The 23,524-nt window shown below is 41.9% G+C and overlaps 1 protein-coding gene across 1 annotated transcript in view; it reads left to right on the top strand.

The window, feature by feature from the left end:
• LOC125258304 overlaps positions 1-23,524 on the top strand; it is a 725,453-nt gene that overhangs the window by 81,908 nt on the left and 620,021 nt on the right. The window contains 5 exon segments of the mRNA XM_048175205.1: positions 10,875-10,922; positions 11,140-11,253; positions 20,446-20,559; positions 21,572-21,685; positions 22,521-22,634. Coding sequence (XP_048031162.1) covers positions 10,875-10,922; positions 11,140-11,253; positions 20,446-20,559; positions 21,572-21,685; positions 22,521-22,634 — 504 coding nt within the window.

Here is a 23,524-nt window from a genome sequence, read left to right as displayed (position 1 = left end):
GGTGATAATTTAACCTCCTTATGGTTCGGTTATTTGTCCTTCTTGGTGCTTAAAACACTGCCACGAGCTGACACCATGTGTCTGCTGAGGTCATAGGCCCATCTTTGGGGCCTTCCTTAGTGCGTGATGGCATATGTTTTACTCCTCTTTTTTTTTTTTTAAAGAGTAAAAAGGTTATTTTTACAGAGTGCACTGCTTGTTGGATTGTGTTAGGTGGACTGTTATGTGGGCACCTTGCAGTCTCATTTTGCTGTATACTGAAGTCATATTCCTTGCTTCCAGCAAGATAGGTGTTCAAGGTGGCCTTCGCAGGCCAACGTTGAATGTCCTACTGTTGTGACAAAGTACTTTAGCTTTTGTGAGTCTTACTCCACATAGAACTACTGTCAAGATGTAGACCCCTTCTGGCCTCCATGGTTATGTGCCCACAGTATGGTCTACCTGATAGGTCGAGCTTTGTACTTCCCTGCTAGGGTTGTCTGTGTGTAAGTGCTTAGCTCCATAAGCTGATCATTGGTGAAGGCTTCCATGAGGCCTCCCTTTGAGGATCAGCCCCAGGCTAGTTGGGGGTGACTTCGTTCCCCTCTAGTGACTGGCCGGGGCTCCTTTCAGTTCCCTGGCCACATTCTCTTTAAGGGACCACTTTTCCTTGGAAAATTTGGTCCCAGAATCCTTGAGCGGCCTTGGTAGGCTCTCTATGGAAGGCCTCTTTGAGGCTCAGCTTGGGCTGTTGGCCGTAGGGAATGCTGTCACTGACAGCCATTGTGTGACCCGAGGGTGAGTTGCTATCTGGTGTTTCCTTCGAAAATGCTTGACGTTTGTCTAGCCATCTTTTGGCATGCACTCTCCTTAAGCATGACGGCATGGGTATATCGTTCCCCAAAGCGTTTCAACGCAGAGTTGAAGTTCCCTTCGAAAGGGAACGTCTCAGGTTAAGTATGTAACCATAGTTCCCTGAGAACAGGGGACGAGACTCAAGACGATAAGGTACTGACTGGTCCAAGTTATTGGCCTTATTATTCCCCTGAATCAAACTAATTTTTGAAATATGTGTACATGTTAAATTATTGACTGGGTTTATTGCTGTTCTCCTTACTTTTATCCATACTAGGCTGCATGGATGCGCAGGGAGTTCTTGCCCAGAACAGAACCATACCACCAATACAAACTCTAAATTATCAATCATATTTGACGATAGTGGTCCTGACAGAATAAGTGTTGTTGTTCCTCTCACTGATTTTATTTAAGATTTTCACTGTGTATGGTCACAAAGCACTGAAAATATTGTTGTGTGGGTGTGGGGGTTGTGTCAGCTAGTTTTTTTTAACTGACTGCCATGACGAATGCGGAGACAGCGGGTTATGAGCAACTCACCTGGCAGCATGGAATAAAAGTGCCAGTTGGACTTGGGTGCTTAGCTGAAGAATATGTGTTAGTGGTAGGAGAGGTGGTTTGTCACAGTAGTGATATTGATTATTTTGGAAGAAAGGAGGGAGAGGACGCTGGCGTGGATTGTTCGCCGCTTCTCCGTTTTCTCTAACTGATGTAGGAACTGTGGACGAACCAGACAAATGAATCATTCAGATGATTCTTTCAAAACATATTTCTAATTCAGAATCGAGGTTTCGGCTCTGGCTCGTCTACAGAGAGAACCAAGGCTGATTAATTTTACGACACCCTATGCTTCCTGATAGCAGGAGAAGTGACATACCAAATGGTCACCCAAGAAGATAGATCCTTTGATCACCAGAGCGAAGAAACAGAGAGACAATGCAGACCCCTTTTGTTTCCTTACTTTACAGGAAAGCCAAAGAGATTGTTCTACAAATAAAACTGCTTCAAAATTGTTCCAACAATTTTAATGGACTTATCAAACATCTTTTAACTACATACATTTTGCATTATGTGTCCACAAGTACTACCTGTAAACAGTTAGGCTTTAGAACACTCACAATTCATGTAAATATGTTAACTCTTGACTGAATGACTGAAAGTATGCCTTATTTGAACTTGATTTATTTCTTTTCATCTTTCTTAAATCATGCCTTGAATGAAATCTGTTTAAAATGTATCATATTCCAGTTAATAGAAATTATGTTAAAATGGCACTCTGCTAAAGCAGAGACAGACCGGGATGTAACACTTATGTTTTATTGGGGCAGAGGAAGGCCCTCTTGAAACAGGACAATGTCTGATTGGCCAAGACTCCTCAGAGGTGTGACAAACAACTAAGTTTAAATTATCATATTGCAAGATAGTGAACGAGGAGTTGGTTAGTTCTGGGAAAAGAAGCCAAGACAAGTACCAAGAACAATGGAGTAACAAGAAGAACAGACAAGCAGCTCATTCAAGCCATCCAACCTTCACTCACTTTTCTTTTCTTTTCTTTACTTAATTTTCCTTTACCGCTGAAAGTCTTGTGTCCTAAGTTTCGCCGCAAAGTTCAACCAACGACTTTTGCCGCTTCAACTCCAGCGACAAAGAGACTTCCTTTCATTGTTCCACGCGGACCTGACCTGGACCAATCATCGACTTGGGAAACCCTTCTCTGCACGACGAGGGAGATTCACCTTTAAGTCAACGCAAGCAAGTACCTCCAGAAAAACTGGTGCATTTAAATTAATGATTCATGGTTCGTTCGGGTCTTTGAAATGCATTGATAGGAACTCTTTCTCTCTTATTTCCTTCTTACTGCAACGCGCATGAATGTATGTATGTGTGTATGTGCGTGTGTTGGTGTTAGATTAGTTTGTGTTAGAATAAATAAAATCTCCTGTAGATTTTAAAAAGAAAATGTCTTGTATTATGTGATTCTAAAATGTAATGTCTTAAACTGTGATCAAGTTACTGGGCTTTAATCAGTGTTTTCATGATTGTTGGATATTTATATCCGCTACAAGAGCTTATTACGGTTCGAGCAAATGAACGCTGGACGAATCAGTTGCTCGGTCGTAATCTAAACAACTCTTTATTCATTTGAGCTAATTTTACTTCCTAGGGTCTTTTCCCTACACTGAAAACCCTCTACAGTGCAACAGTTGTTATGGTATAACCTATAACATAACGTTTATTGACCAGTAATACGTCCAGTAAGTTATATGTGGATTTGTATGTGTTCTGTACGGATTCCACCTACTCAAGCGGCTGCTTACCTACCAGTTTGCTATCGCTTGGGGATTCCCGTGTCTGTTTGTCGCTGCCTGTTGCCGTGGGGCTTTCGCCTGGGGTCGCTGCCGATTTTGGTGTTCACCCATGGTCACGGTTGTTTGCTTGCTGTGTCTGTTGGCTTTTCTCTGTGCATCACGGCTAGCAGACCACTCTCAACGACTGGCATAATGCTGAACTATTCAGCCATTCAACTTAAGAAATTCAACAACTATACCACTCCATTGTGTACATCAGTCATTAAACAACTTGGACTCCTTCGCCGGCCCCGTTATATTCACAGAAGTTGCAGTCGAAAGTTTGTTTTCTACCGGTCTGATCACAACATCTCATCTATCTGGTCTGGTATGCGCACCGTCGCATTTCGAACACGTCATCAGAGCACTGTCACTCCTAGGACTAGTAGCGCTGGAGTTCCCATGACAACGCTACGCACTGACTTGGATGGAAACCGGAGAAAACGTGGAGTGGATCTCAGTCTACTTAGGCCAATACAGAGACTGCTGCAACGAATATCAAGATTGAACTTTTTAATGTACAGTCCATCGCAAATAAATCTTGCCTCATACATGATCATATTCTAGAAAAGTGTTTAGATATGATGTGCCTTACAGAAACCTGGCATCAACCAGATGTTTATTCTGTTTTAAATGAGACCTGTCCCCCTGGTTACTGCTATTTACAGAAAGCCTGCAGTACAGGGCGTGGTGGTGGTCTGGCTGTCATCTACCGAAGTGATCTGATCTTGTCCTCTATAACCCTGCCTGAGCTGTCTTCGTCTGAATGCCTTGCATTTAAATGTAAGCACCCTTTTTCCTACTTCTCATTTATCGGCCACCCAAACCAAATCCATCATTCCTCCCAGATATGTCCAATCTTCTTTCAACCTTCTGTACAATGTCTGCTAATATCATTATACTTGGAGATATGAATATTCATGTCAACTCTTAAACCTGTCGTTTTGCAGCAGAATTTCTCCAATTACTCAACTGTTTTAATCTGACTCAACTTGTCGATGCCCCCACTCATACCAGGGGCCACACTCTTGACCTAGTCATTATAAACTCTGTTTATCACAATTTCACAATTTCACATGAGCTTTATTAGCATGACTGTGAATCAGTGTTGCCAAAGCATTAACATATTATACATAAATAATAAAATAAACAAACAAACAAACAAAACATATATGTATACATCATGTTACATGCAGCAATGCAAACAAATTCATCTTAGTAAATTAATAAATAAAGCAGGTCTCTAGAGAGTTATCCATCTCTAATTTTGTGAATGGCTAACACATATTTTGCAGCTAGTGTAGCTGTGTTATCATCTTCACCAAGCATGAAGGGCATTTTCTCAGTATCACTTAGTTCAATGAATGATGGAAATAGTGTTCCAAGTATGGAGAGAAATGTTTCTCTTGCATTGTGATATTTAGGACAGATGAGTAGAAAGTGTTTCTCATCCTCTATTTGCTGTAGATCACAGTGTCTACAGATCCTCTGCTCTCTCGCTGTCCATGTTTGTCTATGTCTTCCTCTCTCTATTTCTAGATCATGGTCACTTAATCTGTATTTGGAGAGGATTTGTCTTTCTTTAAATTGTTTGATTAATAAATAATTTGCCAATTTAGTGGTTCTATTTAGGGTCGAGTAACATTGGAGTTTATTTTGGATCTCAAAATGTGCTTTTAGTGATTCATCATGAGTATCTTTTAGATTTTTGTCAATTTCTTTAATAATAGTTTTGGGGTTGTAGCTGTGGTCAATTGGGAATTGAGTTTCATGGACAAGTTGAAGAGCGAGTGTGTTTAGAGGATGAGATTCTGCTGAGGTTTCATTGGCGAGGAGGGCTTTATATTGGACTGAATCAGGATCAGACTGATGGAGGTGATGCCAGAACTGAACACATCTCTTCTGGATCTCAATGTTCAGTGGGTACAAACCTAATTCAGCCCTACAGGCGTCGTTGGATGTGCTTCTGTGAACCCCTAAAATGTTTTTGCTAATTTCCAATTGTAGTTTTTCTACTGAAGTTTTATCCCAATTTCTAAAATTTTGTACTGGTCCCCAAATTTCACATCCATATAAAATAATTGGTTTAATTATTGAATTGTATAATTTTATCCAAGTTTTAATGGGTAATTTTAAGTGACCGCATCGTGACTTTATAGCATAAAAAGCCCTCCGAGCCTTTTCACTCAGTGTTTTGACAGCCAGACCAAAGCTTCCCGAAGCGCTGATGTCGATGCCTAGATAACTGTAGCTGGTGCTATGCTGTAGGACCTGGCCTTTATAAGTGAACTGGTGTTTGTTTGCCTGAGATCTGGCCTTTTTCTGGAACACCATTACTCTGGTTTTGTCCAGATTGACTGTCAGGGCCCACTCATGACAGTACTGTTCCAGCAGGGACAGGCTTTGCTGGAGACCCTCAGGTGTGCGGGACAGCAGGAGCAGATCATCTGCGTACAGCAGACATCTGACCTCTGTGTGGTGTAGAGTGAGGCCGGGGACGGTAGAACGCTCTAGCACTGATGCCAGATCATTTATATAGATGTTGAATAGAGTCGGACTCAGACTGCATCCCTGCCTCACTCCACGTCCCTGCTGGAAAAACGCTGTTCTGTGGTTATTTATTTTTACTGCACATTTACTGTTGGTGTACAGGGATTGTATGGTGTCAAAAGTTTTCCCACCAATGCCAATTTGTAGGAGTTTGTACAGTAAACCGTCATGCCAAATTGAGTCGAATGCTTTTTTAAAATCTACAAAACATGCAAATATTTTTCTTTGTTTGTCCTTGATGTTTTTGTTAATTAGTGTGTGAAGAGAATAGATGTGATCGGATGTGCGTTGTTTTGGTAAAAATCCAATTTGTGCTTTATTTAAAATGTTGTGTGTGGAGATGTGTGTGACAATCCGGCTGTTTATGATGCTGCAGAACAGTTTTCCTAACGCACTGCCCACACAGATGCCACGATAATTATTGGGGTCAAATCGATCACCTTTTTTAAATATGGGGGTGATCAGTCCCTCAGACCAGATCTCAGGGAAGTTACCGGACCATAAAACCAGATTAAATAATTTAGCTAGAGCTTTATTCATGCTGGGACTGTTGAGTTTAAGCATTTCATTGCTAATGTCATCTTGGCCACATGCTTTCTTTAATTTAAGTCTTTTAATATGCTCTGTTATTTCAGATATTGTTATTAATTTGTCTAATGTATTTTGATCATTTTTAATTGTTTTCTCCAAGTCTACTAGTGTTTTCTTTATTTTACACTGAGACTGGTTAAGGTCAGTATGTTCAATTTTTTGATAAAGATTTTCGAAATAAGTTTTCCAAATTGTGCCACTCTGTAATGATATTTCTGATTTGGGTTTTTCAAGTTTTTTATATAGATTCCAGAAAGAATTTTGATCAACTGATTCATCAATTTCCTCAATTTTGGTTTTAAAATAATTTTCTCTTTTGTTCCACATTAGTCTCTTGTAATTTCTCAGACAGTCAGCATAAGTAAGCCGTAATGTCTGGCTGGATGGATCTTTGTGCTTTTTGTTAGAAAGTCTCCTTAGTTCTTTTCTGAGACTTACACATTCACCATCAAACCAAACATCCTTTCTTAATGTCAGTTGGTTTGTTTTACGTTTGCGTTGTCGTTTAATGTTAGATAGAGTTGCCAATGTTTTGAATATGTAATTTAAGTTTTTTGTTGCTAAATTTATCCCATTAACATCCAAGATGAAATTAGTGGATATAAAGTCATCCAGCATTTTTAATATAGTAGGATTGTTTATGTGTTCTTTAAATTGTTCAGAGGTGGATTGGTTCCACTTTAGTTTGGGTTTCAAAGGAAACATTTTTTCAGATTCTATTGGATAAGTGTTGCTCCTTTCACATGGAGGTTTCAGGTAAAGCACTGTTTGGCAGTGATCGGAAATCGGGTGCTGAGGTCTGACTGTGAAGGCATTAATAAAATTTGGATCAATATCTGTTATTGAATAATCAACCACACTGGTTCCTAATCTGGAGCAATAGGTGAATCTTCCTAATGTATCTCCTCGAGTTCTGCCATTTATTATGTATATCCCTAAACCTTTACAGAGTTTTAATATTTGCTTTCCATTCATGTTAACTAAACTATCATAGCTGTTTCTTGGTGTGATACTTGAGGAGTGAAACATGGTGTCATTGAGTATATGGTCATTATCTACAATATTTACATAATCAATTTCTCTCCCTGTTCTGGCATTTAAATCTCCACATATGAGGATATTTCCTCTGGACTGAAAGTGTAAGATGTCATTCTGTAGTTTGGAAAAGCTTTGCTCTTCGTAATAGGGAGAGTCATGAGGTGGAATATAGACTGCACAGAGGTAAAGATTGTGATATGACAGAATTCACTTCAAGCCAAATAGTAGATTTTTCAATTTTAACAATTTTAATCGAATGTTTCAGATTGTCTTTGTGCCATATAAGTATTCCACCTGAGTCTCGGCCGCATTTTATTTTAGAATTTTTTGATGAAGGAACAACAATTTCCTGTATCCTATTGGACAATGTAAAGTCTCATTATTACGACACCACGTCTCATGAAAGATACAGATATCCATATCTGTTATACTGCTGAGTACGTCTTGGTCTGCAGTCTTGTTACCAAAAGTAGAAGAGTGCAGACCCTGTATATTCCAACAACTGATTTTAAATGATTTCATGGATTATCTCAGCAATCTTCTGGTGTATGATCTGGGAGTTTCTGATCATAAGGCCATCTCCATGAAGATGTCTTCACTGTCCAGCCTCATCAAGCCCAAATGCCAAATTTGCTTCAGAAATCTGAAAAACATCAACCAAGAAACTATGGCATCCAATCTCCAGTATCTCCTTTCTGTAAACTGTCTACCACCCATGGAGTGTACACAAATAAAAGAAGATATTCAACAGATTAAAATGGTGTATAACTCTTAATTGTATGTGCAACATTGACAGAGTATTTTGAGTCTCTTTCACAGTGGTAAGAAAAAAACCGAGGTGGTATCACCGGCGATACCTCAGATCTCAGAGTGTTAAAGGCTGAACATGTGTCAGATCTTCCAAAAATGAATGAAGATTTATATACAAGACTGGTATGTCCCTTAACGATAGAGGAACTTTTCAATACTTTGCAGAGTATGAAGAATGGTAATGCACCAGGATTAGATGGGTTGCCTGTCGAATTTTAAAAGGCATATTGGCATTTGTTGGGAGAACATTTTTTTGAGTATCACAGTTTTAAGTGATAGTTTGAATAAAGGACAACTGCCATTAAACTGCAGAAGAGCCGTTTTAACTTTGCTCCCCAAGAAATGTGATCTGAAAGCGATAAAAAACAAAAACTGGTGACCAGTTTCTTTATTATTGTCACAGTTCCAGTTATTCCCAGACTCCATTTCCCATAATCCTCCCTGCCTATCACCCACACCCAGCTGGAGCACATTACCTGGACTATTTAAGCCACTCACATCCTCACACTCATTGCAAGGTCTTGTATTACTACGGTTTGCATTTCTGAGCATTTGTCATTGTGTTTGTCTGCCTGTTACTGATCCTGTCTGTTTCCTGTGTACGATTCTCTGTTGCCTGCCCTTTGGATTATTTGCTCTGTCTTGGACTTGTGATAGTTATCTGCCTGCCCTGATCTACTGCCTGTTCCACGACCACGATTCAGCCTTGTCCCTGCTGTACCTGTTTGCCACTGTTTGACCCTTGCCTGTTGACCACGAACATTGTTTAATAAAGCCTTCACATGGATCCCACGTTGTGTCCCAATTCATTACAGAAGACCTCACCACAACAAGGATCCAGCAGCTTTTCTGGAGAACACTGGCCCAGTAGGAATATTGCACAACTGTTATTATGGCTCAAGCAGGGCACACAATCGTTGGAGGATTATATTAAAGAATATTTGGACATTGCATATTGTTCAGATCTGCCGGACTGTGTGCTGATAGACTTTTTCTGTGAGGGCATTAATCAGCCACTTAAATTGCAACTGATTTGTGAGGGACCCCATTCATCCCTAAGTCACTTTCTGGAGTTTGCATTATTGACTGTTGGCTCTCCATTTACTGTGGGTGTTGCGGAAGAAATGCAACGCCTCGTCTACTCATGTAATGGCTGCCGCGCTAGAGAACACTCACAAAATGGTGGCCACAACAACAACACCAAGTGAAGTCACGATTGATCTCCCAGAGCCATGTCACGTCTCCGCTGATCTTCCAGAGCCACGTCACGTCTCCGCTGATCTTCCAGAGTCACATCCCGTCTCCGCTGCCCAGAGTCATGTCACGTCTCTGTACCCGTCCGAGACTGGAGAGGATTATTGTCCAGTGTGGACGATCCACCGCTGACTTCAGCACGAGCAGCTGGCATTCCGATGCCTCCGCCGGCCGTTTCGCCCTCAGGTCCTCCGGTAGCTACGCACTCAAGTCGGTCTGTAACGAATCGAGACACGACGTGGGATCCATGTGCAGGCTTTATTAAACAATGTTTGTGGTCAAACAGGCAAGGGTCAAACAGTGGCAAACAGGTACAGCAAGGACAAGGCAGAATTGTGGTCGTGGAACAGGCAGTAGATCAGGGCAGGCAGATAACTATCACAAGTCCAAGACAGAGCAAATAATCCAAAGGGCAGGCAGCAGAGAATCGTACACGGGAAACAGACAGGATCAGTAACAGGCAGACAAACACAATGACAAACGCTCAGAAATTCAAACCGTAGTAATACAAGACCTTGCAATGTGTGTGAGGATGTGAGTGGCTTAAATAGTCCAGGTAATGTGCTCCAGCTGGGTGTGGGTGATAGGCAGGGAGGATTATGGGAAATGGAGTCTGGGAATAACTGGAACTGTGAAAATTATGCACTGATTATAAGACACCTCAGATACCCACATTGTCTGGTCTTGTTTTGAGAAAGGACTCTTACCTGCATTCCCAAAGCTCATACGTTTCTCCAGAGTTTCTCCTCTTCTTTGTGTATCCAGTGACTTCAGTTTGCCTACCTGTATGAGTCAAAAGATTACCAGTCTACTTACCGCCATCAATACAAGGTGTGTGCTTCATTGGTATACTCTCTCCTCTTCCACAATCTCCTTCACATGCAATACAGTAATACAGTTATCTCCATGAACTGCTATATATCTGCATTGCTTACATGTTTTATCATCTGCTGTAATAAAGTCTCTCCATATTTTCACTATCCATCTGTCTTGAGTATGATTCCATAACAGTGTGTTACCATGATGGTGTTTAGTATTTGTGTGAATGACACTGTGCATCTTTTATATATTAATATTTACCTTCTCTGCTTATGGAAAAGCTGCTTGTGATTTAACAATGATTCACCATGTGACTTTCACATCACCAACTGTTTTTGGAGGTTGTCAGTGTATTACAAAGGTACAAAACAGATATTAGTGTAGGTTGTCATATTAACATTATATCAATTAATGAAATCCTTATTTTACTGTAAATTTAAATGAAATTTGCAAAACCTAAAATGTTGCTACCACATTGTTTACTGTAAATTTCTGGCAACCACAGCTGCCAGTTTTTAGCATACATTTCATATATATATATATATATATATATATATATATATATATATATATATATATATATATATATAATATGTGTGTGTGTGTGTGTGTGTGTATTTATTTTTACAGTGTGGATTCACAAGGATCCAGAGATAGAGATTTTCGTCCAGGATGCAGGTACTTTCAACAAACAGTTAAATATTGTATGACATCACAGATCATATGACAACTCCAGATCACAGAAACAGTTTACGGAATAAAAATGTGTAGACTTTTGTCAGTCTGTTTGTTTTAATATCAACATGAACTATTAAATAGAAATATTAAAACGTTTATTTTCAAAAGGGCTTTTTGATGAAATATGAATGTTTATAATAATATTATCTCATTTCAGTTCAATCCAGCAGAAGAGCTCAAACCCAGAGTCTAGCTGTGTGTCTGTGAAGAGTAACTGGTCTATGGATAAGCCACTAATGCTTAAGATTGGAAAAACATGGCCTGATCTCAGGTATTCCGAATAACATCTCTATAAAATATGTGCTTATACTATTATTTATTTATTTATTTATTTTTTGTTAGAATATAGGGAAATTTTGTCTCAAAGGATTAAAACTGATTAATATAAGTATTAATCTTAATTACTTGATTTGGGAATATTTATCAATTTAAGGAACCTTGAAAGCATTTCAGATAATTAATCAATGTATTCATCCACTGAATCTCTCTACAAATATCTTTCAAATCTATTAAATTATCACTGTTTTGTCCATAAACAGTAACAATTTAATATTGATCAGAATGATATTCTGGGCACGGTTGTGTGAACTTGAATGTACATACATGGCATGAATGAAATTGGAGTACATTACCAGCACATAATTCAAAACTGTTTTGTTTGAGTGTGAGACATGCATTTGTGTACATAATTTGTATTCATCAGTGTTGAAACTGATTCAAGTAAAAACTGTGAAGAAGCATCGCGTGTGTAAGTTTATTCATTTAATATAATAATTTACAGTAGTATTACAATGTTGAACTCCATCATATCGCCAGGATGATAATCCTCCGGTCTATAATTAATGCATTTATCAAAGCAGATGCAGAAGTGAAGTCATGTCTCTTCACCTGCACAAAACACACCCCGGCATGGAAGATGCACCATCCTTTTTCTTGTCAGTAAACCCTTGGACTCGATGTCCTGACAGGCTGGAGTTTGTGCAGCCTAAACAAACACAATAATTTACCATGACGATGATAAAATACAAAAACTACCGAAAACACACTGATTCACGACCGCTGTTACTGAATACCAACCTACTCTGTACTGAGTCAATGCAGAGCTCGGCGAACTACTCCCTCTCGTGACGTAAAATGACGCGACGCTGAAAAAAAAAGCAGTCTCTTTTTACAGAGACCGTCACTTTATCTACTAAATTCGTGCCCTTATGTCCTGCAAAACATTTTTAAATCCTGCAGTACCTTTTTATATGGTACTTATTTATAAGGTTATATATTCATCTCAAATGTTTTTTTTTTTTTTTTTAATCTGCAATATGCACTTAAAGTCAGGGCTCAGAAGTGCCCATTCATGTGTGAAAATGATTCTTTAACCCTGATGAATATTGGCATTGTCATCCTGGAATTTGGCCATGATACATATTCCAACATGGTTGTTTAAGAAATTAAAAGCTACACCCTCCATCTGTTAGGTTTAAAATATATTATATCTTAAGTTTATATACTATATGTAAATAGTTAATACTTGAATTATGATATTTGTGTACCAAAATTACTAATACTAACAATACTAAAAATACTAACTAAAAATGTAACTGATGCTCATATGCCACCCACACTGAATGATATAGACATCAATAATACACCTGGGATTACCTTTTAAAATGTTTGCATTTTACACAGATAAATGTTAAAATCAATGTGGCTAAGTTTGACACCTAATCTGTCATCCCTTTTACCCACATGTCAAGACCTGTTACTCTGAAAAGTAACAGGGTTGACGGTAACAGGTTTGACAATTTAAAGCTAAATTACTATTTGCAAATTAACACACCAGGGGCCGTATTCACAAAACATCTTAAGGCTAAAAGTAGCTCCTAACTTCCTGATTTGCGTGTCAGTCCTAATTTTAGGAGTCCTACATTTTTGCTCTAAGAGTATTTCACAAAGCATTTTAGCGCTAAAACTAGCTCCTAAGTCTGTGAAACATTAGGAGTAGTCAAGAGGACTCCTAAATCACTAAGACACACAGTACTAATCACAAACAGTACAAAAATCACAAACAGTACTAATCCACCCAAAAACACTGTACACCATTGAGGGAATAGCAATAGAGCCTTGGGTACTAAACCTTTTCTTCATAAATGCAATACATTTTGATTTATAGATTGAATCTACGATGAGACGGCAAAAAAAAAAAAAAAAAAACATCTTTTAACAATCTTTAACAAATAAATAAATATTGTCTGATTACCTGTGCCAGTGGTTTTCATGAGTTCACACTTACAAATGATTGGATAGTGTAAAATATATAATAAGCGTATTTGGTGTGCTGTCCAAGGGGATTGAGGGCTCCGAGCTTGGAATTTAGCCTAAACCCAAAGTTCTCCCCATATCCCCAGCTGAGAGTCCGTAGCAGGGTGGCGGAGGGATGCAGAAAACTGTCAAAGTAATTATAGGCGAGTCAGCTCTCATCTGTGTATATATTCCTCCTCTCGAGCTGATTAGAAAGACCATTTGAATTTGTGTTTCTCCCAAACTTTATAAAACATAATCTGTTGCTTGAATTCTGCATTCTCTTGAGATGCAGACATCCAAGAGGTGGACAATTAACTGTATATACTAGTTTAATTAGTTTAATTTAATTAGAACCTAGATTTTAAAACCTTTATGGCAACAATATGGCAACATTTTATTTTGACTATGGCAACATTTTTATTAAAAAATATTTATTTGAATAGGGCAACATTTGTATTTTAAAATCTTTATTTTAATGTGGAAACATGACACCTCATTCTACGATATTTCTATGATTAAATTGCTGACTCCTCCCCCATCAGTCAATCACTGTGTGTATACTCCATAGCAACGAGGTCAACCCCGCACTTACTCTTAGCTTAAGACTTCAGTCCATTCCTTAGTGAAAGTTTGTCTCAGCAGCTTTGTGAATAGGTTTATAAGAGAAAACTCTTAGCTAAGAACTTTTACTGCTATTTAGGAGAACTCTTAGTGGTAAGATAAAATGTTTTGTGAATACGGCCCCAGATCACAAAAGCACATTTTGTACACTTTAAAGGGATATTATTTGTAGATAATGATTGTTACATTAAATAAATAAGCGTTTAAATGTATACTTCAAAAAATGGTAACAGGTTTGACGTTGCATGATATTCCCCCTCAGTCAAACCTCATATATCATAAAAAATAGAAAATTATAGAAGAGAGAGAGAAACTTATTTTTATTTGAACTGTTGGCATCCTGGTTTAGAGATGAATGGGAATGTACCATTAATTATATAGGGTTCTTTGGTGAGGGTAACAGGGCTGACATGAAATAGGGGACACTGATAAAATGATATATATTTTATGAAAAATAATGTATACTTATGCTAAAACATTGCTTGACAATAAGACTATACTTAAAACAATATGCAAAAGTGATTTTTGTATCATTTTGCATTCAGTTTGCAAATTAAAAGTCCTGCTGAAAAAGAACAATCATAGCAAGGTACAGGCCAAAAACCTTACCCTTATGAGAATAAATGCAATTTTAATTATTTAAAATAATATTTAATTGACTTTACTTTGGTGTAATATTGATAAAACAATACACAGTATTGATATGTTTTTAAATCACAAATTTATTTGTTGTTATAGAACAGACTATGTCTGATTATTTCTTAGGGATGCAAAAGGCACTGATTTCATGGATTGACCCTGACACTGTTGTACCGGCTCACCTTTGTAGCTTTTGGGATGCCGGCACACGTGACGTCATCACGCAACACCAATCAAGATTGGACTAGGTCAATACGTATATCAGACGCTGTCATGCTGGAGGCGTTCCCCAAAGTGTCCTTCCGATGCAGCGTGCGTTCCCTCGAAAGGGAACTCTTATTTGTATGCCCAAAATTGCCGGAGTATTTTGAGTCTCTTTCGCACTAGTAAGAAAAAAACAAGGTGGTATCACCAGCGCGACTAACAACCCCTGAGAGTTAAATCAAAACAAATTGCAGGCTCTTAAAGGAAAAATAAAAGAAGAAAAGATTTACTTGCAGTTTCAAGTGATAATTTGAATAAAGGACAACTGCCACTAAGCTGCAGAAGAGCCGTTTTAAATTTTCTCCCCAAGAAAGGTGATTTTAGAGAGATAAAAAATAAATAAATAAATAAATAAATAAACAACAACTGGTGACCAGTTTCTTTATTATGCACTGATTATAAGACACTTCGGATACCCACATTGTCTGGTCTTGTTTTGAGAAAGTGTTTTGATTTTGGAGGTTGTCAGTGTATTATAAAGTTACAAAACGTCTCGGTTACGTCAGTAGTGACCGACGAATTGGGATATCGCTAGAGAGCCCTATCCGCTTCGAGTGAACTAAAACAAGCCAATGGAATTGGCGTGCGATACTTGCATAATGCGCACCGCCCCCGACAGGTGTATATAAATAGGAAGCAGATGCAATCGCACTCTGTTTTTCGCTGAGGAGACAACTGGTGTCCGCGCAGCAGCGAGGGTACAGAAACTGTGGCGACGGGACGTACGTCTCAGTTCCCTCCTTCAGGGAACGAGGGTTACATACGTAACCGAGACGTTCCCTTTCAGTCGGTCACGTTCGACGTACGTCAGTAGTGACGGACGAATTGGGATCCCAACTAAAGCGCCACAGTTACGAAACCCCTTCCAGTGCCCAGCGCAAGCTCGGCCGCCCATGGCACAGCTGGAACGGTGAAGGGGGCGAGCTTACGCCGAGAGAGTCTACTGCTGTTCCACAACTACCCACTAAGTAAACTAGACTACACTGGGAAAGCGAACCCATAGGGGACGCTGCGGAGGCCACTACCTACCCATGGGGGAGGAATTTACGTGGAGAGTACACATATGGACTGGCCCGAGGGGCAGTACGCATATGGAAGTCCCTGGGATGGCTCCACCTGGGTAGGGGGAGACTCAGGTGACAGCAGAGCTGGCTCTGCTAAGGGAAAGACACGGACTCGCCCGTAGGGAGTTTTAAACCGTGGAAGATACACATATGGGACCGCTCACGTAGAGGAGTCACGACATATGGACCCCAGCCAACAGACAGTGTCAGCGACGGATGTAGGCCTGGCATCAGACACTCCGCAATGTCCGAGCCAAAGGGGGAGGCGGAGGAACTCGACAGGGTTCGCCAAGCGGGGAACACGACTGGAGTCAAAGTATGCACACATCCGACCCAGGGGGCGGGAATGGCATTGCAAGCCGACACTTAGAGCGGGGTCTACCTGGGCCTCGCCGAAATGCTGCCAAATCAGCTGGACCGCCTGGGGGTGGAGCCGCCACTCGCCCGCAAGTGGAGGCTGCCGTGAGAGCTCGTCGGCTGCACGGTTGAGCACACCTGGGACATGAGTGGCCCGAAGGGACCTCAGATGCTTCTGACTCCACAGCAAGAGATGGCGGGCGAGTTGTGACATGCGACAGGAGCGTAGACCACCTTGACGGTTGATGTACACAACGGCCACAGTGCTGTCCGAGCGGACCAGTACGTGCTTGTCTGACAGCAGCTCCTTGAAGCAGCCCAGTGCAAGACGTACTGCTAGCAACTCCAGGCAATTGATATGCCAATGCAGTTGGGGCCCCGTCCACAGACCCGATGCTGCATGCCCGTTGTACGTGGCCCCCCATCTGGTGGCAGAGGCATCTGTGGAGACCACAGCATGCCTGGACACCTGTTCCAGGGGCACTCCCGCCCGCAGGAACGAGGGGTCCGACCACCGGATGAGGGTGCGACGGCAGCTCGGTGTCACGGGGACACGGAGCGTACCGCGCTGCCACACCCATCTCGGGACCCGGCCGCGAAGCCAGTGTTGAAGCGGCCTCATATGGAGCAATCCGAGCAGCGTTACCGCGGCTGCAGATGCCATATGCCCCAGGAGCCTCTGAAATAGTTTCAGTGGAGCCACTGTCCTGCGCTTGAGCGTGCTCAGGCAGGTCAACACCGACTGGACGCGTTCCTCGGTGAGGCGCGCAGTCCGGGCGACCGAGTCTAGCTCAAGACCGAGATAAGAGATCCTCTGCCCGGGGGAGAGTTTGCTCTTGTCCCAGTTGACCGGAAAGCCCCAACCGGCTGAGGTGAGCTAAAACCATATCCCTGTGTTCGCACAACTGCGCTCGCGAGCTGGCCAGGATCAACCAGTCGTCGAGGTAGTTGAGAATATGAACGCCTTGTTCCTTGAGGGGAACAATGGCCGCCTCCGCAACCTTTGTGAAGACGCGGGGCGACAGAGCCAGCCCGAAGGGTAGGACTTTGTACTGATATGCTCGACCCTCGAACGCAAACCGTAGGAAGGGTCTGTGGCGAGGCAGAATCGAGACATGAAAGTACGTGTCCTTCAGGTCGATCGCTGCAAACCAATCCTGGGGACGGATGCATTCAAAAATGCACTTCTGCGTGAGCATCTTGAACGGCAACTTGTGAAGGTACCGGTTCAAGACGCGCAGATCCAGGATTGGCCGTAGCCCACCGCCCTTTTTCGGTACAATGAAGTAGGCGCTGTAAAACCCCGACCTCATCTCGGCTGGAGGGACCGGCTCGATTGCATCCTTTGCCAGGAGGACAGCAATCTCCGCCCAGAGAACAGGTGCATTGTCCAACGACACCTGAGTGGACACCCCTGAAAACCGGGGGACGCCGGGTGAACTGAATCGCATAGCCGAGTCTGATGGTGTGAATGAGCCAGCGGGACGGGCTGGGAAGCGCAGTCCACGCTTCCAGACACTGAGCCAACGGGACCAAAGGCACCACAGACGCACCGGGGGTGGGGCAGCGAGGCAGAGTACGGGGACCCGACTCGGACGGCATGGGAGCGGCCCGGAGTGTGGTCGGACTCTGGGAGGCAGCAGTGCGTATGGGAGATGCCGCACGGGACGCGGCCTGCACCATCACACTGCCACCTGCTGGCGAAGTAAGGGCTGCGAGTGGCAAGGCTTTTGTGGGGCGTCACACACTGACAGGCGTGCCCTCTTGTGACCTGGAGGTTGGGGAAACTGCTCTTTTTGTGAAAAAGTGGGTACCGCTGGTCTCCGGAGAGCCAGCGGCGGGAGACAGACAACATTCACAAATTCCCCCGGCCCTCCTCCGGGGGTGGAAGAGATGATGGAAGTCTCTCCCGAAGAGCTGGATCCTTCCCCTCCAGGTTGCCCGTCTCAGGATCGTGACTTCCTCGATCGCTTACCACCTGGCTTGGCTGAGACGGGCTGGGCGCCACGACCGCGACCGGCACTCTGCTGTTTGGCGGGTGTAGGCTGCTGCTTTGCCGGTTTAGCAGAGGCGGAGGACGGCGCAGGCGGGCACCCTCGGCGACGAGCGGGCTGAGGCTGAGCCGCCGGCGGCAGGGTGGAGGCAGCAGCGGACCGCCGGGGCATGACATGTTTAATAGTCTCAGCCTGCTTCTGTGCGGCGGAGAACTGTTGGGCGAAGCTCTCCACCGCGTCGCTGAAAAGGCCGACCGGGGACACGGGGGAGTCCAGGAACCGATGTTTATCAGTTTCCCTCATGTCTGCCAGGGTCAGCCAGAGGTGGCGCTGCTGGACTACGAGCGTAGACATCGCATGACCAACAGAACGTGCTGTCACCTTCATCGCTCGGAGGGCGAGGTCGGTGGCAGCGCGCAGCTCCCCCAGCAGCTATTGGTCAAGCCCTCCCTGGGGCATTTCCGAGAGCGCTTTTGCTTGGTACACCTGCAAAAGGGCCATGGCATGCAGGGCAGAGGCAGCTTGTCCACAGGCTCTGTAAGCTTTCTCAGTCAGTCCTGAGGAGAATTTACAGGCCCGGGACGGGAGACGCGGTTCACCACGCCAGCCGGTGGCCGTTGGACACAGCTGCATCCAGGGAGGTGAAGGCGGATGAGGGACCAGTTCTAGCATGAGCGCTATACGGCGTTCGCCAGAATCTGGTCACCTCGTCTTGCACCTCCGGGAAGAATGGCATCGGGGCGGGGCGCTGGGGTTGACCAGCGCGACCGGCCCCGAGGTACCAATCATCGAGCCGAGAGGGCCCGGGACAGGGTGGAGGGTTCCACACGAGCCCGACACTCTCGGCCGCCCGGGAAAGCACAGCCATCAACTCGGGATCGGCCTCGGGTGGCGCTACCGTCCCGGAGGGCGGCAACGGAGCCGAGTCTTCATCTCCCGAGGATTCGGGCTCACCTTCCGATGCTGAGATCGACATCTGATCCGCAGCAGGCGCACCAAAGGTAATGGCTGGATAGTCCGTAGAGGGCCCAGCGGAAACCGATGGCGGCACGACGGGTTGCAGTGCTGCTGAGGCGGCAGGGGCCCGAGGAGCGGAGCTCGGCGGGGAAGCCCTGACGGTAATCCTCAGGTCACCCTGCCTACACACCTTTGAACCGTCATTCCGGCCGGAGCCGGAAAAAACGGCCGAACGGGGCATAGGGGAGGGGACCCCCGCTACCTGAGACTTCAGGAACGAGAGTCTAGACCTCAGCACTGTGATAGTCATGTTCCCGCAATGGGAACATGAGCTATCCACAAAAGCTGCTTCAGCGTGCTGAACGCCCAAACACGTGATGCAGCGATTGTGCCCATCAGCAGGGACCAGGGAACGACCGCACCCAGTAACGCACAGACAAAATGACATCTTTGTAAAGACGCAGGGTTCGTCTGTGAAGCTCTTTCAGAAGGGGAATTACAGCTCTCTCGTGCTGAAGCACGCAGGGAGTGTCACGATGTGTTCGGGTACACCACTCCCCGAACACAATGCAGGAACCGGCCCAAATCGCAACCGCTCTTTCTACAGCGCGCTCAACGGGCAAAGGGTTGCTGTGAAAACAGCAGTTTAGAGCTCAATGCTCAGGCTCCTGGAGAAACTCGCGACCTCGCTGCTGTGCTGTAACGCCAACAGAAAGTGCTGCACCACTTCAAAGGCTGAAGAACAATCTGACTTAAAAGCTGAAGAGACCAACCGGTTGGCTCCGAAGCGAAAGACAGAGTGCGATTGCATCGGCTTCCTATTTATATACACCTGTCGGGGGCGGTGCGCATTATGCAAATATCGCACGCCAATTCCATTGGCTTGTTTTAGTTCACTCGAAGCTGATAGGGCTCTCTAGCGATATCCCAATTCGTCGGTCACTACTGACGTACGTCGAACGTGACCGACTGAAAGGGAACCGATATTAGTATAGGTTGGCATATTAACATTATATCAGTTAAAGGGTTAGTTCACCCAAAAATGAAAATAATGTAATTTATTACCCACCCTCATATCGTTATACACCCGTAAGACCTTTATTCATCTTCAGAACACAAATTAAGATATTTTGATAAAATCTAATGGCTCAATGTCTGTTTGTTTGAATATCAGTATGAAATATTAACTAGAAATATAATAAAGTTTCTTGTCAAAAGTGCTATTTGATGATATATGAATGTGTTTATATTAATATTATCTCATTACAGTTCAGTCCAGCAGAAGAGCTCAAACCCAGAGTCTAGCTGTGTGTCTGTGAAGAGTAACTGGTCTATGGATAAGCCACTAATGCTTAATAGTGGAAACGCACAGCTTGATCTCAGGTATTCAGAACAACATTTCTATAAAAGATGTGCTTATACTATTAGATTTTTGTATTAGAATATAGGGAATTTTTTGCTCAAAGGATTAAAATTAATTAATTAGTATCAATCTTAATTACTTGATTTGAGAATATTTATCAGTTTAAGGAACATTGAAGGAACCACTGAATCTCTCATACAAATATCGTTCAGTTCTACTATGTTATCATTGTTTTGTCAATAAACAGTAACAATTTAATATTAATCAGAATGATATTCTGGGCACGGTAGTAAGAATCATTATGTGAGTACAAAAAGGTGAGCAGCGGTGGAGTCACGTATAGGTCACTCAGATTGGTGCTCCTTGATAGTGTCACAGCTAACCCTGAAACTGACAGTTTTAGGTGGCAAAGAAGTTCTTTGACTTGAGGATTGACCTTATTTGCATATCATAAATTGTGGATAAATTTTAGAACTCATCCTTTCTAACGATAATACTGTGTCGAATACACTATATTTCAACATTCAGGAAATTAAAACATGATTACTTTGGTAACAAACATATTAAATACTTAAGATACAGATTATTCACCTAATTTTATAGGAAATAACAAAAAAGAAAACATGAATCAAACCCAATCACATTATCAAAAGTTAAACACATTTCATAGATTATAACGAGGGAACATTACATATGCAGATGTCAGGGTTCTGTAAGTAAGTAAGTAAAATTTATTTATATAGCACTTTTCACAGACAAGGAGGGTCACAAAGTGCTTTACAATAAAAATAACAAATAAGATAAATAAAAATAAATATACTCTACAGTATCATCAGTACAAAGTAGAACATGTGACATCTCCAGATAACAAATCATAGAAACAATTTACAGAAGAAAAAATGTGTAGCTTTTGTCAGTCTGTTTGTTTGAATATTAACATGAAATATTAAATAGAAATATAATAAGGTTTCTTGTCAAAAGTGCTATTTGATGATATATGAACGTGTTTATATTAATATTATCTCATTACAGTTCAGTCCAGCAGAAGAGCTCAAACCCAGAGTCTAGCTGTGTGTCTGTGAAGAGTAACTGGTCTATGGATAAGCCACTAATGCTTAATAGTGGAAACGCACAGCTTGATCTCAGGTATTCAGAACAACATTTCTATAAAAGATGTGCTTATACTATTAGATTTTTGTATTAGAGTATAATATAGGGATTTTTTTTTTTTGCTCAAAGGATTAAAATTGATTAATTAGTATCAATCTCAATTACTTGATTTGGGAATATTTATCAATTTAAGGAACCTGGAAGGAACCATTGAATCTCTCATACAAATATCTTTCAGTTCTACTATGTTATCACTGTTTTGTCCATAAACAGTAACAATTTAATATTAATCAGAATGATATTCTGGGCACGGTAGTAAGAATCATTATGTGAGTACAAAAAGGTGAGCAGCGGTGGAGTCACGTATAGGTCACTCAGATTGGTGCTCCTTGATAGTGTCACAGCTAACCCTGAAACTGACAGTTTTAGGTGGCAAAGTAGTTCTTTATCTTGAGGACTGACCTTATTTGCATATCATAAATTGTGGTTATACACATTTCATAGATTATAACGAGGGAACATATGCAGATGTCAGGGTTCTGTAAGTAAGTAAGTAAGTAAGTAAGTAAAGTTTATTTATATAGCACTTTTCACAGACAAGGAGGGTCACAAAGTGCTTTACAATAAAAATAACAAATAAGATAAATAAAAATAAATAAACTCTACAGTATCATCAGTACAAAGTAGAACATGTGACATCTCCAGATCACAGATCATAGAAACAATTTACAGAAAAAAAGTGTAGCTTTTTGTCAGTCTGTTTGTTTGAATATCAACATGAAATATTAAATATAAATATAATAAAGTTTCTTGTCAAAAGTGCTATTTGATGATATATGAATGTGTTTATATTAATATTATCTCATTACAGTTCAGTCCAGCAGAAGAGCTCAAACCCAGAGTCTAGCTGTGTGTCTGTGAAGAGTAACTGGTCTATGGATAAGCCACTAATGCTTAATAGTGGAAAGGCACAGCTTGATCTCAGGTATTCAGAACAACATTTCTATAAAAGATGTGCTTATACTATTAGATTTTTGTATTAGAATATAGGGAATTTTTTGCTCAAAGGATTAAAATTGATTAATTAGTATCAATCTTAATTACTTGATTTGTGAATATTTATCAATTTAAGGAACCTTGAAGGAACCACTGAATCTCTCATACAAATATCTTTCAGTTCTACTATGTTATCACTGTTTTGTCCATAAACAGTAACAATTTAATATTAATCAGAATGATATTCTGGGCACGGTAATAAGAATCATTATGTGAGTACAAAAAGTCATGTATAGGTCACTCAGATTGGTGCTCCTTGATAGTGTCACAGCTAACCCTGAAACTGACAGTTTTAGGTGGCAAAGTAGTTCTTTGTCTTTGAGGATTGACCTTATTTGCATATCATAAATTGTGGATAAGTTTTAGAACTCATCCTTTCTAACGATAATACTGTGCCGTTTACTCTAATACACTATATTTCAACATTCAGGAAATTAAAACATGATTACTTTGGTAACAAACATATTAAATACTTAATATACAGATTATTCACCTAATTTTACAGGAAATAACAAAAAAAGAAAACATGAATCAAACTAGGGCTGCACGATTAATCGCATGCTATTCTCACGCGCATTTCGTCAGTAAAGCCGGTTCCCTGATTACCGCTAAATCGCCATCACCTGCTTTCAAATGAAGCGGCATTTAATAGACAGAGCCGTAGGTCACTGAAAAGCCACGCAATATCGCGTTCATGTCGCAGATGAATCGCCTGCGATAATGAACGCGATATTGCGTGGCTTGTCCGTGAACTACGGCTCCGTCTATTAAAAGGCGCTCTGTTTAAAAACAGGTGATGGCGATTTAGCGGTAATCAGG

This window comes from Megalobrama amblycephala, linkage group LG22 (assembly GCF_018812025.1).
Source record: "Megalobrama amblycephala isolate DHTTF-2021 linkage group LG22, ASM1881202v1, whole genome shotgun sequence".
In the NCBI taxonomy this organism is placed as follows: Eukaryota; Metazoa; Chordata; class Actinopteri; order Cypriniformes; family Xenocyprididae; genus Megalobrama; species Megalobrama amblycephala.
Note: the sequence above shows the minus strand (reverse complement) of the source record. Positions and strands in the feature narration are given on the sequence as shown.